The sequence below is a fragment of the Vicugna pacos genome, chromosome 17, assembly GCF_048564905.1.
Source record: "Vicugna pacos chromosome 17, VicPac4, whole genome shotgun sequence".
Classification (NCBI taxonomy): domain Eukaryota; kingdom Metazoa; phylum Chordata; class Mammalia; order Artiodactyla; family Camelidae; genus Vicugna; species Vicugna pacos.
The window spans coordinates 48,843,895-48,858,439 of record NC_133003.1 but is presented as its reverse complement, the minus strand read 5'-3'; the positions used below and the strand labels follow the sequence as shown (position 1 = coordinate 48,858,439).

Sequence of the window (14,545 nt, the reverse complement as noted above, 5' to 3'; positions counted from 1 at the left end):
TAGCAGTTCCTTGCTTGTTTTCCTACTAATCTGACGGTACTAATATTCTGGCTTGATTTTATAACCGAGTTTGCAGTGTCTTTTTCCTGTGGTGGTTGCCAAGCCCAATACAACTCATGACTTTTTTTCCTCAAGGACTCAGGACAAGCAATCCCGCTTGTCGTCGAGAGCTGCATCCGATACATCAATTTGTACGGTAAGCGTGATCTTGGGGTGGTGTTTTCAGAACGGGTGCCAGCCAGGCTGTACTCCTAAGAAATGAGATTCTGATTCATCTTGGAAGATCTTCCTGTTGCTGCTCTGCTTCCTAGAGGGAACTCGCCCCGTGGAACAGCTGCTGTTCTGAGTGTTACTGTCGGGCCTCGTGTGTAGGCAGGGCTGAAGGTGGTGCTGAGGAGACTCAGGAGCTAGGAAGACTGAGGAGCCGGGACAGCATGTGGGAGAACCGGATTCGTTCCTTCCTGGCTCCCACCCCACCGCAGAGGTCGGCCCTTTGAGTGCCGAACGTCGCTGGCTGACAGTCACTTGGTCCTGCTGGACTATTGTGAGCTCCATGGAGGGAATGCAGTGTCTGGGGTTTGCTCCATCCATGCTGTCCCCAGCACTTGCCTTGTGCCTCCATCTATTCATTTATTTGTTCCTCCAAAATATATTTCTGGAGCTCATAGCAGGCACTGGTTTTGACAACGGGAGTATAGCCATGAGCAAGACAGGTAGGATGCTGGCCCTAGATAGCTTACGTGACCAATTAGAAGGGCAAAGAAGTAAGCAAGCAGAGAAATAATATTTCAGATAGTGATAGTGCCAAGAAAATCATTAAATGGGGATAGAGAGTGGCTGGAGGGGGCAGGGCTGCTTTGGCTAAGGCAGTGAAGGCATCTCCGAGGGGTGATGGCCACGAGCCCAGGTGGAGAGAATGACACTTTCAAAGGCCTAACACGGGCAGGAAGGCCAGGAGGCCAGGAATGAGCCAGGAGGCCGGGATAAAAGACACAGACGGTAGAAATTCAGGGTTGGTTAACAAGAGAAATGAGCAACGTTTACTGAGCACATGCTGTGTACAAACCAAACTTTGACTAGAGCCTGCCTTTAAGGGTAAAGGCTTTCCTGAATTATAATGGTAAGGGTTGTTTTCTGTAGAAAAACTGAATCTCAGAGGAAAGATCCCAGTCTCCCCCATTAATTCCCATTTCGGATGAGGGAGGCCCTCTGATTCCTTCAGTTCCGTAGGTCGCTGTTTTGTCATCACTGCTGTGTCAGGTGTCAGGGCCTCCTCTTTGTTCTGGCCTCCCAGGAACACATCGAAATGAGATTGCTTTCTTTAATAAGCTGATCTCCCCCAGAGTGCTTGATCCCAAGCCAGCATGCACTCTCGACTCTAGCTTTTCTTGAAGGAAGAAGATGCCTGTGATGGGGTGGGTAGGGAGGGCATGGTTGAGGAAGTGGCATTAATTATTCTTGTTCAAAATCTCTGTGGCTGTTAAACTCAGGGCATTTGTAAACGCAGGCCAAGGTACTCGACACCCGTGCAGTAGGCGAACTTGGTAGGCAGAATTTACCACCCGGTTGTTTGACTGAGCTGACCTGTGGGTTAAAGTAGAAGTTATTCACTGGGCCAGTGCTGATAGCATCACCCAAACAGGAGATTCTAGACATGTGAAGCAGGATGGGTCTGGGCATTCTGGCCAGCTGGAATCCATCACAAAGGCTCCTTGGGGCCTCTGCCAGGAGGCAGTCATCGGGAATGACTCTGTTGCAAAGGATGGTGGGAGAAAGAGACCAGCAGTGGAGAGAGTCAGGGATGTTCCTGGTGGTCTGATGAGCTCAATGCGTGTTCTTTGTCTTTTTTTTGTTGTTGATTGTTTATTTCTTCTTATATCTTTTAGGACTCCAGCAGCAAGGGATCTTCAGAGTGCCAGGATCTCAGGTTGAAGTCAATGACATCAAAAATTCCTTCGAGAGAGGTAGGTGCAGAGCGAGCTTCTCCAGCTTCTGTCCACAGGAGGCCAGGGTGGGTGTTAACGCATGTCTTGGAGCCAGCGGTGCTGGGGCGGCTTGTAGCAACATCTCTTCCCAACTTCACAGTCAGAGGTTTCACCTTGGTGGCTCGAAATCAGCCAGGGTGGGAGTATTTACACCATAAAAATTGGCAAACACCGAAATCTTTGATTTTTCTTTTTTCCCTCCAAAGAGCATTTACCAGCACGCAGGGGTGACTTTCTCTCATGGGCTCTGCAGTGGTTGCGGGAAAGAGGGCCTTGGAATGATTATGCGAGTCTATAAAGGCTTCTGTGTTTTAGAAAAGTTGGAAGAAAATAGATAATGTGGAGTGGCTTAGAATTGCCTAATACCTACTTTTTCATGTGGTGTTTTTGCAAAGCTACACATTGGGAGGAGGAGCCCATATGCTCCCCCTGCCCTCAGTGAGGTTCCCTAGTTCCCACTTTGATTAGCCAAACGTAAAAAAGCTTATCAGAAATGAAGTGACCACCAAAATGTGCTTTGTTTGGTTTTGCCTCCCTTGGTCTCGGGATCCCTACTTAACTAGAATTCTCCTACTTGTTACCGGCCTTTCCCTGGAGGGGCTGCCTCCCGAGCAGACTCACCCTCTCCCTGGGCTCCTAGTTCCATCCTAAGATTAACTGTAGGGTGGAGGGTGCATTCCATTGACCCCAGGCGGTCACCACTGTAGCCCCAGTACGGAGCTTTGCAACCCTTGGCCCTCTGGCTTGGAACTGGGTGTGAGAGCAGGATTTGGCTGGATGTGGCTCTCAGCGGCCTCCTACGGTCCTAGGGAGCTTAGTTTTGGAGTCCACTCCAGCATCTCAGGCATGTAGAACCCGAGAGCCCCAGAATTCCCCTGCCCCCATTCCTCGTCCACGTACATCTGTTCATCCATTCACCAGGCCTGGGTTGAGCCCTGCACAGCACCAGGTAATGGACTGGGGCTGGGAAATAAGATAGGAACAAAAGATCACTGCTGGCGGGGAGCCAGTTTAGTAAACAGACTGCATGCTCAGTGCAAGGATGGAGTAAGCACTGGGGAGCATGGGAGCCCCAGCCCCACTTGGGAGGAACAAGAAGAGCAAAGCCTGGGAAGGCTTCCTGGAAGAGGAAATGCCTCAGCTGAGGCTTGAAGAGTAAAAGTCAGGGGAAGCAGGGAAAGAGCGTTCCAGACCAAGGGAACAGCATGTGCAAAGAGTGTCATTCATCGTTTGCCTGAGCTCCTCTGGGCAACACCGGACGGCCCAGCCAGGGCTTTATTTCCTCCAACTCTTCACTGTAAATGAACAGAGCCGTGGTCCGGACCTTTTGCTGGTTCCATCCTCCTGGGCTCATCCCATTACACAGAATTCCCTCACTACCTCATGGGTCCACTCACTACCTGGCGCCCCCAGCCTGGTGGCTGCCCCCCAAAGGCCCTTGTATTTTCTTCCTTGTAAGTACTCAGCCAGGCCCAATCCCTGCCCCCACAGCACTGCTTTCTTCCTTCCTGATCGTGATTTCTAAGATCAGCACCTTCCCTCACTTGCTTGAATGACTAACAGGACTGATGGGCAAACCAGAATTCTCTGCTCCTAACAAGTCTTGGACCACAGAGTTCGCCTGACCCTAACCTAAGCTGCCAGAACGTCTCTGCTTTGTTCTTTGCCTCACTTGTATGCAGTTGGCTCCTCTCCCTTCATCCTCATTCCAGGATGAATCTCATTCTCTTGCCAGCCTTGTCCTTCTGCTCCACCTGAGCCTCCAAGGCTTATTCTAAAAGAATACTTCCTGGGATGTCTTTTTTAGAAAAATCTGTCTGGCTTCTCTGGGCTGGCGGGTACCCAGATTTCTCACTCATTGCTTTCTGTTTCTTGACATCCACCACCCAGCTGCCCTGGGTTTGGGTTCCTGACCCAGCTGACCCTCAGGGGCCCCTCCTCCCCCGAACCTGAAACTAACTTCCCTCTGCCTGGCCCGTCTTCCAGAGCCTCCGGCAGCCAGGCGGCCCAAACGTGGGCCCTGCTCTGTCTTTCTCTTCTCGCCCTCTCCTCCCAGCCCATGTGCTCTAACTTGTGATTGAACTTTCTCTCCAAACCAGTACATTGTGTTTTTCCTTCCTTCCTTTTATTTTTAAAAATTGAAACCCTCTAATGCCTGCAGGGTGCCTATCCTTTGCCACTTGTTCAAAGAGACCTGAGTCTTTTCCTCCTTGGCCCCCTTCTTTCTCTCTCTGGGTGAAGTTCTTGTCTCCATTCCTTGCATAAGGCTGTGAACAGGAGCACAGACCTCTCTTCGTTGAGCTTAGGAAGAGTTCCATGTTGGAAGTCCGTTCTTGGCTTATTATCCCTAAACCCACTTTCTTTTTCTTCTGACACAGGTCAACCAGGGTTTTAGTTGGGAAGATTATTTTTATTACTATAGTTTGCTGCCAGTAAGTCTTAAACTCACCATTCAAGTTTTGAGATCTTCCTGTTATCTGGCAAAATGAAGTAGAAAGCATCACGACAGGGCAGGAGTCAGCGGCTGTGTGTGGGGAGTGCTGTGGTTCACTGTTGCCTCCCAGACCAGTTCCCTGCCTCCCTGTTTTCCCCACAAGCCAGTCCCCTGTTCTCTCTGTATGTAAGATGACCGAGCTGCCTGTGGTCTCTCCTTGCGTGGCAGGGTGGCTGGAGAGGGAGTCACTGGCCCTTTCATTGGCAGATCAAGATAAGGTTTGGATTTGGGGCTGAGATCACAGCATGGAGGGTCTGACACATACTAGACTCTGGACCTGGCCCTTCTGAGATTTATTTCCCTCCCCAGGAAGGGGGTGTGGCCAGGAGACACTGGGAGGGGTTGATAAGTTGTGGAGTCTCAGGATGGGCCTCGGGGGAACATGGCGCAAGAGAAGTGCCCTTGAGAGACCACCTGCAGGCCCCAGCAGCACGTGCCCCTGGAGGCCTAAGCACTTGCTGTGTGTTCACTCTGAGTACAGGCCTGCCTTCTATCCTTGGGCAGTGCACAGGCGACCTGGCTGAGAGCAGGCTGCAGGCACAGCTGTTTGGTAATGATTCTGTTCTACCACCCCCAAGGACACTAGCTAGCAGAGTGGGAACACAGCTTTCTCACTGATTTGCCTGGAATTTTAGCTCTAATTCTCCTGCTAGAGGAAACCATCAGTCACATGCACCATCCTGCTCATCTGGAGCTCTGGAATTCCTTGCATTTCTGGAGACAAAATTGTCTAGCCGTGCAGAGAGCCGAAGGCTTGGGCTGGGAGGATGGAGTATTTGGATGGCTCATTTTAAGGACAGAGTGCCTTCCAGGAGGAAGAGCAAGAATGAATGGTGTGTGTCTGTGTGTGTGTGTGTGAGAGAGACAGAGAGAGAGAGGAGTCAATATGTTAACCACGCTTAACATGGGGCGCTTATATGGAGGGAAGAAAATCCTCGTGCTTCTGGGTCATGAGACCACAAGAGTAATGCGTGGTACAGGAGGGAAACAGCTTAATATAGTGCAGAGTTTTCCATCTCTTAGCATCCTTCAGAGGGACCCCAAGGGCTGCTACTGGGGTAGAAAGGGAAATGGACCTCTCCCTAAATTCAACTAAGACAGCTTTGTTCTATATATTGAGCATCCATGGGAACTTTTTTCTTGAAAAAGGAAAAAAAAAGTTAGAATTCTACTGTAAAGGAAGAAGGGATACAGAGAGGGAGGAAAGGAAGATAGATAGATAGATAGATAGATAGATAGATAGATAGATAGATAAATAGATAAATAGATAAATAGACAGGTAAGGCAGGCAGGCAGTCAGATAGAACTGAAAACCACAGGTCAAAGAAGGAGTATCTCCCAGGCATTACAAGACCTGGGACTTTGCTGATGTCTGTTTTTGACCATGTGGCAAGTTGTTTCATTTGCTAGAGCCTCAGCTTTCTCGCAAGACAGAGTGATGGTGCTGGAACCGTGCCTCCCCTGGTGCGCTATGGTGCTGTAGTCAGGATTAAGAAGAGATCACAAGGACCAGCGTGCGTCCCACTTGAGAAGTGCTGTGTCAGTATAGGCAAGAATTTTTTTTTTTAATGTTTTCTCTCTTCTTTCCCCATGAGAAAGTCTTGTAGTGGAAGCATTCTCATCTCCTCCCGTGAGAATATCTGAGAGGTTACCTGTGGAACACCAGTGCCTGGACTGCCACATACGGTCGTTCAGGCTGGGCACTGAACAAGGGTGCTTGGTCATGAGGACAGGAGGGAGCTGAACTCGGCTCATGCACTGGAAGCTGCAAGCCCTGGTTCAGGAAGGAAAGGGCTGGGGATGCCTTTCTCTAATTTGCACTAAGCATGCTGGGGCTAGCAGAAGCCCTGGCAGGAAAGCATACTCTTCCCATGGGAGCGGAGTAAAGAGATCCCAGTATGAATTTCCAGTTCCCATCTTCATTGCTTGCCAGTCTTGGATTGCTCTGGGCCATTCTGGGAGGAGGAGGAGGAGAAGCTCGTTGCGCAGACCTCTCTCAGTATCTTCAGGGAGCTGTCAGCTTGCTGCCTGCTTCCTTTCACGTCCCCACCGAAACTCCTTCTGGGGAACTGGCTACTCAACCCTCATTAAATTGGATAGCGCTGCTCTCCTGAGATAGCATTTCCCCTGTGCAATTGGCAAACATTGTAAAGACTGACAGCATTCCATGGGCAGGACTATGGAAAGACAGCCTTCTCCTGTGTTGCTGGTAGGGGTACAGCCCCAGGGGAGGAGAATGTGGCTTTTTCTGGTGAAACTATCTGTGTGTTTACCCGGCAATTCCACACGGAGGAACCTACCACAGAGACACACCAGCACGAATAGAAAATACATGTACAAGGTTATTTGTTGTGGCAATATTTGTAACAGCAAAAGATGGGAATATCAATCCATTGGAGACTGGTTGACTAAATTATGGTTTATCCATAACATAGAGTACTTTGCAGCCATAAAAAAAGAAAAAAAGAAAAAACCACAAGGAAGAGCTTTATGGACTGACATGGAAGGATTTCTAGGATTTACTGTTACGAGAAGGAACAAGTCTATGCAGTAGTATAGTGTGCTGCTTACCTTTTGTGTAACAAATGAGGGAACATAAAAAATTTGTACACATGTATTTGCTTATTTTTGTAGAAAGACAGACAGCAGGACAGACGAATGAAAACAGTGAACTGTGAGGTGTGGGGGGTGGGGGGAAAGGAAAGAAGAGAGCTTCTCTGTGAGCAGCTTTTTATCTGGTTTTGACTCTTGGACCAGGTGGATGCTTTGTATTTCCAAATTGCCAAGTTTTCTTAAAAACAGGATTTCTAAAAAAATAAAATTGACTCTAAATAGAAACAAATAAGCTATGCATCAGCCTGACAGCCACGCAGAGAGTAACTTTTGAACATGGGCTCTGGTCATACATTTTTTAACAGCTCTTTTGAGTTCCATACCATAAGGCTCATTTTAGTAGTTTCCATTTTAGTAGTTTCTAGTGTATTTATAGAGTTGTGCATCCTCACCATAATCTCATTTCCGAAATTTTTCATCATCCCTAAAAAGTACCTTGTACCTACTTGTAGTCATTCCCTACACCCTCTGCACCCCAGCCCCCAGCCCCAGACAACCACTGATCTACTTTCGGTCCTCTGATCATACGTCTTGAGCCTTTGTTTCTGTTTTTTAGGTCCTACATTCTGAGGACCTAAAGAACAGAAGGAAAAAAGCCCTGCAGAAAAATCTTAGATTTCATGTAGTAGGTTTATTGTCAGCGGTAGTATTGCTGTTAAAAATCTGAAACTATTTTTTGTATACTGTAGGATAAGGCAGACACATTAAAGTATTAATTACTAATATTACTCCGAACAAGATTTTCACTGTAAGAAAAACGAAATGCGAATATAAAATAAATGAGGGTAAAGAAAACCTTGCATCTTAAACGTGAATTGGAAATACTAGTGTGAAATCATGAAAAAAAATATACAGAGTCTATCTCTCTCCTCTGCAAGAGCCTGGAAGCGCTTTATGACACTCCTGCAGCCATAAGCAGACCTAGAGCCTAGATCTTGGTTTCTAAATACCATTCCCTGCCCAAAGCAGAGCTCCTTGGGGAGATGTTTGGTTGCAGATCTGGGTCAAGGAAGGTGCATCGTGATCAGGGACGTCTTTCATGCCAGAAATCAATGAAGTGCTCCGTGGAGGTCACATCAAAAGGACATAAAAAAGTCTTCCCCCTGGCCAGATCTGGGGACAGTTTGAGCATCCCAGTGGTAGTGGTGTAGTGGATTATAACACATTGCATTAAAAGTCCATAAAATATATTACTTAGCCATAAAAAAGAATAAAATAATGCCATTGGCAGCAACATGGATGGACCTAGAGATTATCATACTGAGTGATGTAAGTCAGAGAAAGACAAATATCCAATGATTTCACTTGCATGTGAAATCTAAAAAAAAAAAATACAAATTCTATTTACAAACCAAAAACAGCCTCACAGACATAGAAAACACTATGGTTACCAACGGGGAAAAAGCTGGGGAGGGATAAATTAGGAGTTTGGGATTAACAGACACAAATACTATGTATAAAATAGGTAAACAGCAAGCACCTACTGTATAGCACAGGGCCTGGATTCAGTTTCTTATGACATATAATGGAAAAGAATCTGAAAAGAAAAAACATATATGTATGTATATGTCTAACTCAGTCGCTTTGTTGTACACCTGAAACTAACATTGTAAACCAACTACACTTCAATAAATAAAAAAAAAAATTTAAGTACATAAAATAATAAAAAAAAATAAGATGAGGGCAGAGGGAACATGAAGAAAGCTCTTCTTTACAGAAGAATGCCAGCTAGTAATTGTAGATCACCATTGTAGTACTTGTAGATCAGCAAAATGGTGTAAAATCACCATTCACCAGTAGCAGGACAGCCTGAGTTCACAACATCACCCACATAGTATTCTTGCCCAGAATATTTAACTGAACTCTAATCACGAGGAAGCAGTCAGACAAATCTAGATTGTGAGGCATTCTGCAAGGCACTTGGCTGGGCTCATCAAAAAAGTTAGTATTACGAAAAACTAATGATAAAACATGTTGAGGTCTATTTTACATTCAAAAGACCAAAGAAACAACTGAATGAATTGTGTGAACATGGATTAGATTTTAGCTTTGGGAAAGTTCTATGAAACACAGGACAATGGGGAGTGTTTGAACGTAGGCTGTCTGTGAGATGGTGCTGTGGAACTGTTGTTAATTTTCTTAGGTGTGGTAATGCTGTGTGGTTATGTAGGGGAATATCCTTATGCTTAGGAGAAGTATAAGGGGAGGTATTTAGCAGTGATGTAATGTCTGCAAAATACTCTCAAATAATTGAGCAATAATACATTTAAGTAGAGAAAGAGAGAGAAAGCAAATAGAGCAACATGAGTGTAAGTGAAAGGTGATGGATGTTCATTATTTTAATTATGCAGCATTTCTATAGATTTGAACAGTTTCGAAATCGGCTGCAGGGGGAACTCTGCACTTGCTCTGCTGAGGAGGCTGTCGCATCTGCTTCTCCGGCTCAGGGTGGGCCAGGTCACCTCTTCTGCCATCTGCATCTACCCTGCCTCCTGACCAAGCTGAATCATCATCTCCCCTTTCCTCTTAGGTGAAGACCCCCTCGTGGATGATCAAAATGAACGAGATATCAATTCAGTTGCTGGTGTTCTCAAACTGTATTTCCGAGGACTGGAAAACCCACTCTTTCCTAAGGAAAGGTTTCAAGATTTGATATCTACTATTAGTAAGTATTTCCTGGGTGGGCTGATCCATTCCTTGACAAATCTTTATTGGAAGTTGCAGTCCAGGCTCATCATGGCACTAAGCACACAGGAGGGATACAGTGAAAGAAGCCGTATGTCTCTTGTCCTCAGAGAACTTAAAACTTTCTTCTGAAAATAACGAGATGGTTTATAATAGAAGGACTGATGGCATGGAACACCTCTGGGAGGTGATGTGAGTAGAGTCTTCCAGGAGGAGTGGGCATAAGGGTCCTGGGACGGGCTGGGTACACACAGATCAGTGGGACCAGCAGGAGGGCATCGCAGCCAGTACAGGGTGCAAGATCCAGGAAGGGTAAAATGAAACAGGAAAGGGAAGACCTTGAATGCGTGGCAAGGATTCCAGAGCTTTACTCCTTGGGTAATAGGGAGCCATGGAAGGTTTGGGAATCAGATCAAGGACATAGAAAACAAGGGAAATAATGAAAATAAGTTGACTGGGGCTTCCTCTGATGTCCTAGCCATCAGAGTCCTTCTTGACTGATATTTCTGTGCATAAAGGCAGGAGTCCAGTCTAGGGGCTGAAGTAAATGCACCTTCACTGTAAGGTACCAAAATCAAAGGCAGTCTTTTGGGAATGTTTTTAAAATAAACTTTTAATCATAGAGTATTAGAATGTTAGTATTTTAGAATAAACTCCTTTAAAAAAATAAACTCTTTAATTTAATTTAGAGAAAAGTTACCCCACACCCAGTTTCACTTAGGAATCCTTTTTGCAATGTTCTGAAAGACATTTGCAGCCAGGAAAGTGCGCCAGGAGGTGACAAGAGCCTGGTGAGGCTTGAACCTCTTGTCTGCCTTGTGTCAAAAACCCTTCTCCCCCCGTTCTGCCCACGTATTTTAAGTACCTCCGAGGTACACTCCCACTCCATTTGAGAAACGGGACTCTAGATCATCTTCAGACACTTTGAGAAGGGGTGGCAGCTGGGAGATGAAGCAGGCAAGGTTGGTTGAAGCCCCATCCTGAAGGGCCTTGGACACAGAGGGGAAAGGAAAGAACCTGGGTTTTAGAAGGGGCATGCTGATGGAGTGTGAGGCTGCAGAGTGGAAGGTCTAGGGGAGAAAAACAAATTTTTTTTCTGAAAAAGAAGCCAACATGGGTTTATGCAGCAGCCCTGTAGACGGTCATCATCAGAGCTCTGGGAGCTCACTCTTAGCACCAGCTTTCCCCCACAGAGAAAAGCCCACAAAGCACGTTTTACTCCTTAGCAAACCCAGTCTGTCTCCCCTAACCCTGGCCTGACTGATAAAAATACCACAGTTTATGTCCCTAGGGTTGACTGAAAACAGGGGTCCAAGAAGAGAGCTCAAGCATCTGCAGGCTCTTTGACCACACACAGCTCACTCCCTGAGCACCTACTCTGTGCCGGGCCTGTGCTGCAGCTGGTGTTTTTACAGAGTTTAATAAAACCTGGTCCCTGCCCGTGTTCATCAGGGCCCGTAGGTTGCAGGTGACAGAAACTTAGCTTACACTGGTTTAGTCCATGAAAGGAAAGGTATTGGCTCGCATCCCTGAAAAGTTTAGGCCCAGCTGGGCCCAGACCTCACACAACATCTATCAGAATCGGTCCCCTCTGGTCCTGTGCTGACTTCATTCCCAGGCAGGATCTTCTTTCCTGGGGCCCCCTCGCGGCTCCTCCACCCAGTCTCACGAGGGAACCTCTCTCTAGGTTTCTGCGGCCCAGAGTCCCAGGGACCAACCCTGATTGGTTCTGGTTAGACCATGGACCCCCTCCTGGGCCCGCCCTGTGGCCAGGGGAGTACGACGCTCTGATTGGCCAGGCTGGGGTCCCATTTCAGTCCCAGGAACTGAGAATAGAACCGCCGCCCCCAAACCACATGGACTGATCTCATAGATGGGACCCACAGGTGGAGCTACATGGCTCCCTGAGGATGAGAGACGCCCTGAAAAGCCCCTTTGTGTTACAGAACTGGAGAACCCAGCTGAGAGGGTGCACCAGATCCAGCAAATCCTCATCACCCTTCCTCGCGTGGTCATCGTGGTCATGAGATACCTCTTCGCTTTCCTTAACCAGTGAGTTGCCCGGCCAGGGGGGCCCCCCTCTTTGACTCAGCCCCAGCCTTCTTTGGGAGGGGGTGTCCTGAGGCTTTTGCAGGGACAACTCTCTTAAAACAGAGCATGGAAACCTCCTGAACTTGAGTAGAGCAGAGCCCCCAAAGAAAGCAAGCACAGGGAGGACTCGCCTTTCCCTGGTGACTTGTGGCCGCTCCTCTCTCGTAGCCTCTCACAGTATAGCGATGAGAACATGATGGATCCCTACAACCTGGCCATCTGCTTCGGGCCCACCCTCATGCACATCCCCGATGGGCAAGACCCTGTGTCCTGCCAGGCACACGTCAACGAAGTCATCAAAACCATCATCATCCATCATGAAGCCATCTTCCCCAGCCCCCGGGAGCTGGAGGGACCCGTGTATGAAAAGTGTATGGCTGGAGGGGAAGAATATTGGTAAGACTCCATTCTTCTTAACATTACTCTCAGCATCTTTGTTATTGTTGCTGTTGAAGCGGAACAGTAAGAAGCCCTTCGGTTTTCTTACCACTTTTTAGTCCGTGCTCCCGATTACATTTTTTCACTTAAGCTTTGCAGCAGCCTTGTGCAAGGGACAGCTGCATCAGTCAAGACTCTCTTGGTTTCTGTGGGACAGAAATACAAGTCAAACTGGCTCAAGCCAAATGGGAACTTACATTTAACTAAAAAGTCTAGAATTATGCCTTTAGGTATAGCTGGATCCAGGGATTCAACGATTATCGTCAGGACCCAGTCCCGCAATCCGCAGCCCCCAGCTCTGCTTTCTTCTGCGTCGGCTTCATTCTCAGGCAGCCTCTCGCTTGGTAGTTTTAAGAGGGCATCTGGTAACATCAGTTTGGAACCCGTTATCTCAGCATCCCCAGTGGAAAAAGAGCTTCTCCTTCCCAAATGTCTCAACACAAGCCCAAGAGTCATGTCTCCTCCCGGGGCTTGAGTGTGGTGAGCTAATCACATTGGTTAGGAGATGCAAGGCTGGCACTGGCTGGGTGAGTTGCAAACCCATCTCAGGCAGCAGGAGGTTGGATCACCCCGACCTCAACCTCTCGAGCTGAGAGGAGGCTCTCCCTCACCTCGTCCCCTCCCACCTAGGAGTTCTCTTTTCTGGGCAAAGCGAACTCACTTTCTTTGCGAGCTCCACAGCAGGCCCACAGTTGCTAGCTGGGCACCTCTGTGTACCTGGTGTAACACCGGGCCTTGGGAGAAATGTTTTAGGATCTTATTAAACTCAGGGCTGACTACCTTCTCCAGGCTAAGACTTTAAAATGTGGTGAAAATAGGACACTTTTTATAAATGGGGTGAAGACAGAAAATTCAGAACACCAACTGACAGAGACCAAAGGGTTCCTACTCTTTCTTTCTTCTCAATCCAGGACAGCTCACGGCTCTATATTTAGGTATGACCCACACTGCTTCCAGCCAGGTGCCTTATAGGGGAGTTTATCTTTTGATGGTCAAAGCATTCCTGGACTCATGCCTCGCTTTAGTTCTGTGGGCACATTTGGGCAGCTGCTTCAAAGAAGGGAAATGTTCCAGCCTCTTTGTTTCTCTGCAACACTGCCCCACATAGAAATATCACAGCTCTCAATCTCATTGGAGGCACCAGGAGCACCTGTTCTGTAACAGAAACATTAAACAGCCAGCGAGCATACTTTCTAGACAAAGAGAAGCTTTTCAGTTTTACACTCTTTGCAGCCATTACCAATTTTCTTTCCTTGCTGCAATACATACAGTTAGTTTTCTGGGAAGGCCCCTACAGATCGGGGTGTCTTTATCAAAGCACAATATACAATAGCCACGCTTTTCTTAATCCCATTTGCACCCCACGAGAAAGGAACACTATTAATTACATGGTAATTTTGGAGGTGTTTTCAAAACCAAAAAGGGAGATTTGGCTGAGGGTCTTATCACCCTGGACAACATTCGTTCATTCACCAGATGGTTACTGAGCATCTGTCCTGGGCCAGGCCCTGGGCTAGGAGGCAAGGATGGAGCCCAACTGGAATTAACCCCTGACACAGGGAGGAGGAAGTCGGGGCCCTGGAGCCAATGTAGGGCGGTCAGGGAAGTCCTCCTGGAGGAAACAGTAACTTGACTGAGATCTGTGGGATGACCTGGGGTCAGCCAGGTGAGAGTGGGCAAAGAATGTGCTAGGTCTAGAGTAGGTGACAAAACCAAAAGTGTTTCTGAATGACTGGAATGCTGCGTGTGACGAAGGGGCGGTGAGGGTGGAGGCTCTGCAGGTTATGAAAGGTCTTAAAGAAGACATTGTGCAGAGTCTGGACCTTATTGGGGAGAATTTTTCATGATAAAATCCATATTCCTTTAAATGGTTTCATAGATGTCACCTCCTCCGAGAAGCCTTCCCTGACCACCCTGCATAGATCTCCTCTGCTGTTCTTGTCTCTGCTCATTTGCATAATGCATTTCAACTTGCAGCAGTTTTACTTCCCAGCCCATGAGGGCAGGGTCTGTGTCCACCTTACCCATCAGTGTGTCCCTCCCACCTAGTGTTGAGCCTGGCATATATTAGGACTCAGTCAATGACTTGATAAAAAATGGACCCACTGACGATGTGAATGAACCCTGGCCTCAAGAAGCTTAGAATCCAGTGAGGGGCAGTGGCTGGTGAAATTACCCCTGTGCATTAATGACTGAACTTGTTGGGCCTGGACTCACTTTACCCTCTAGCCCATCGTGG

The 14,545-nt window shown here is 47.4% G+C and overlaps 1 protein-coding gene across 6 annotated transcripts in view; it reads left to right on the top strand.

The window, feature by feature from the left end:
• Positions 1-14,545, top strand: part of SRGAP3 (SLIT-ROBO Rho GTPase activating protein 3) — a 286,557-nt gene that overhangs the window by 250,682 nt on the left and 21,330 nt on the right. For 5 of the 6 annotated variants that reach the window (XR_012060775.1, XM_072941760.1, XM_072941761.1 and 2 more), the window contains 5 exons: positions 136-196; positions 1,887-1,964; positions 9,623-9,757; positions 11,724-11,829; positions 12,037-12,264. Coding sequence is in view for 4 of the 6 variants with exons in the window: in XM_072941760.1 (XP_072797861.1) it covers positions 136-196; positions 1,887-1,964; positions 9,623-9,757; positions 11,724-11,829; positions 12,037-12,264 (608 nt within the window). In the remaining 2 variants the exon portion in view is untranslated. Of the gene's footprint in view, positions 1-135; positions 197-1,886; positions 1,965-9,622; positions 9,758-11,723; positions 11,830-12,036; positions 12,265-14,545 lie in introns of those variants that run through there. The other variant, XR_012060776.1, reaches the window with a different exon arrangement.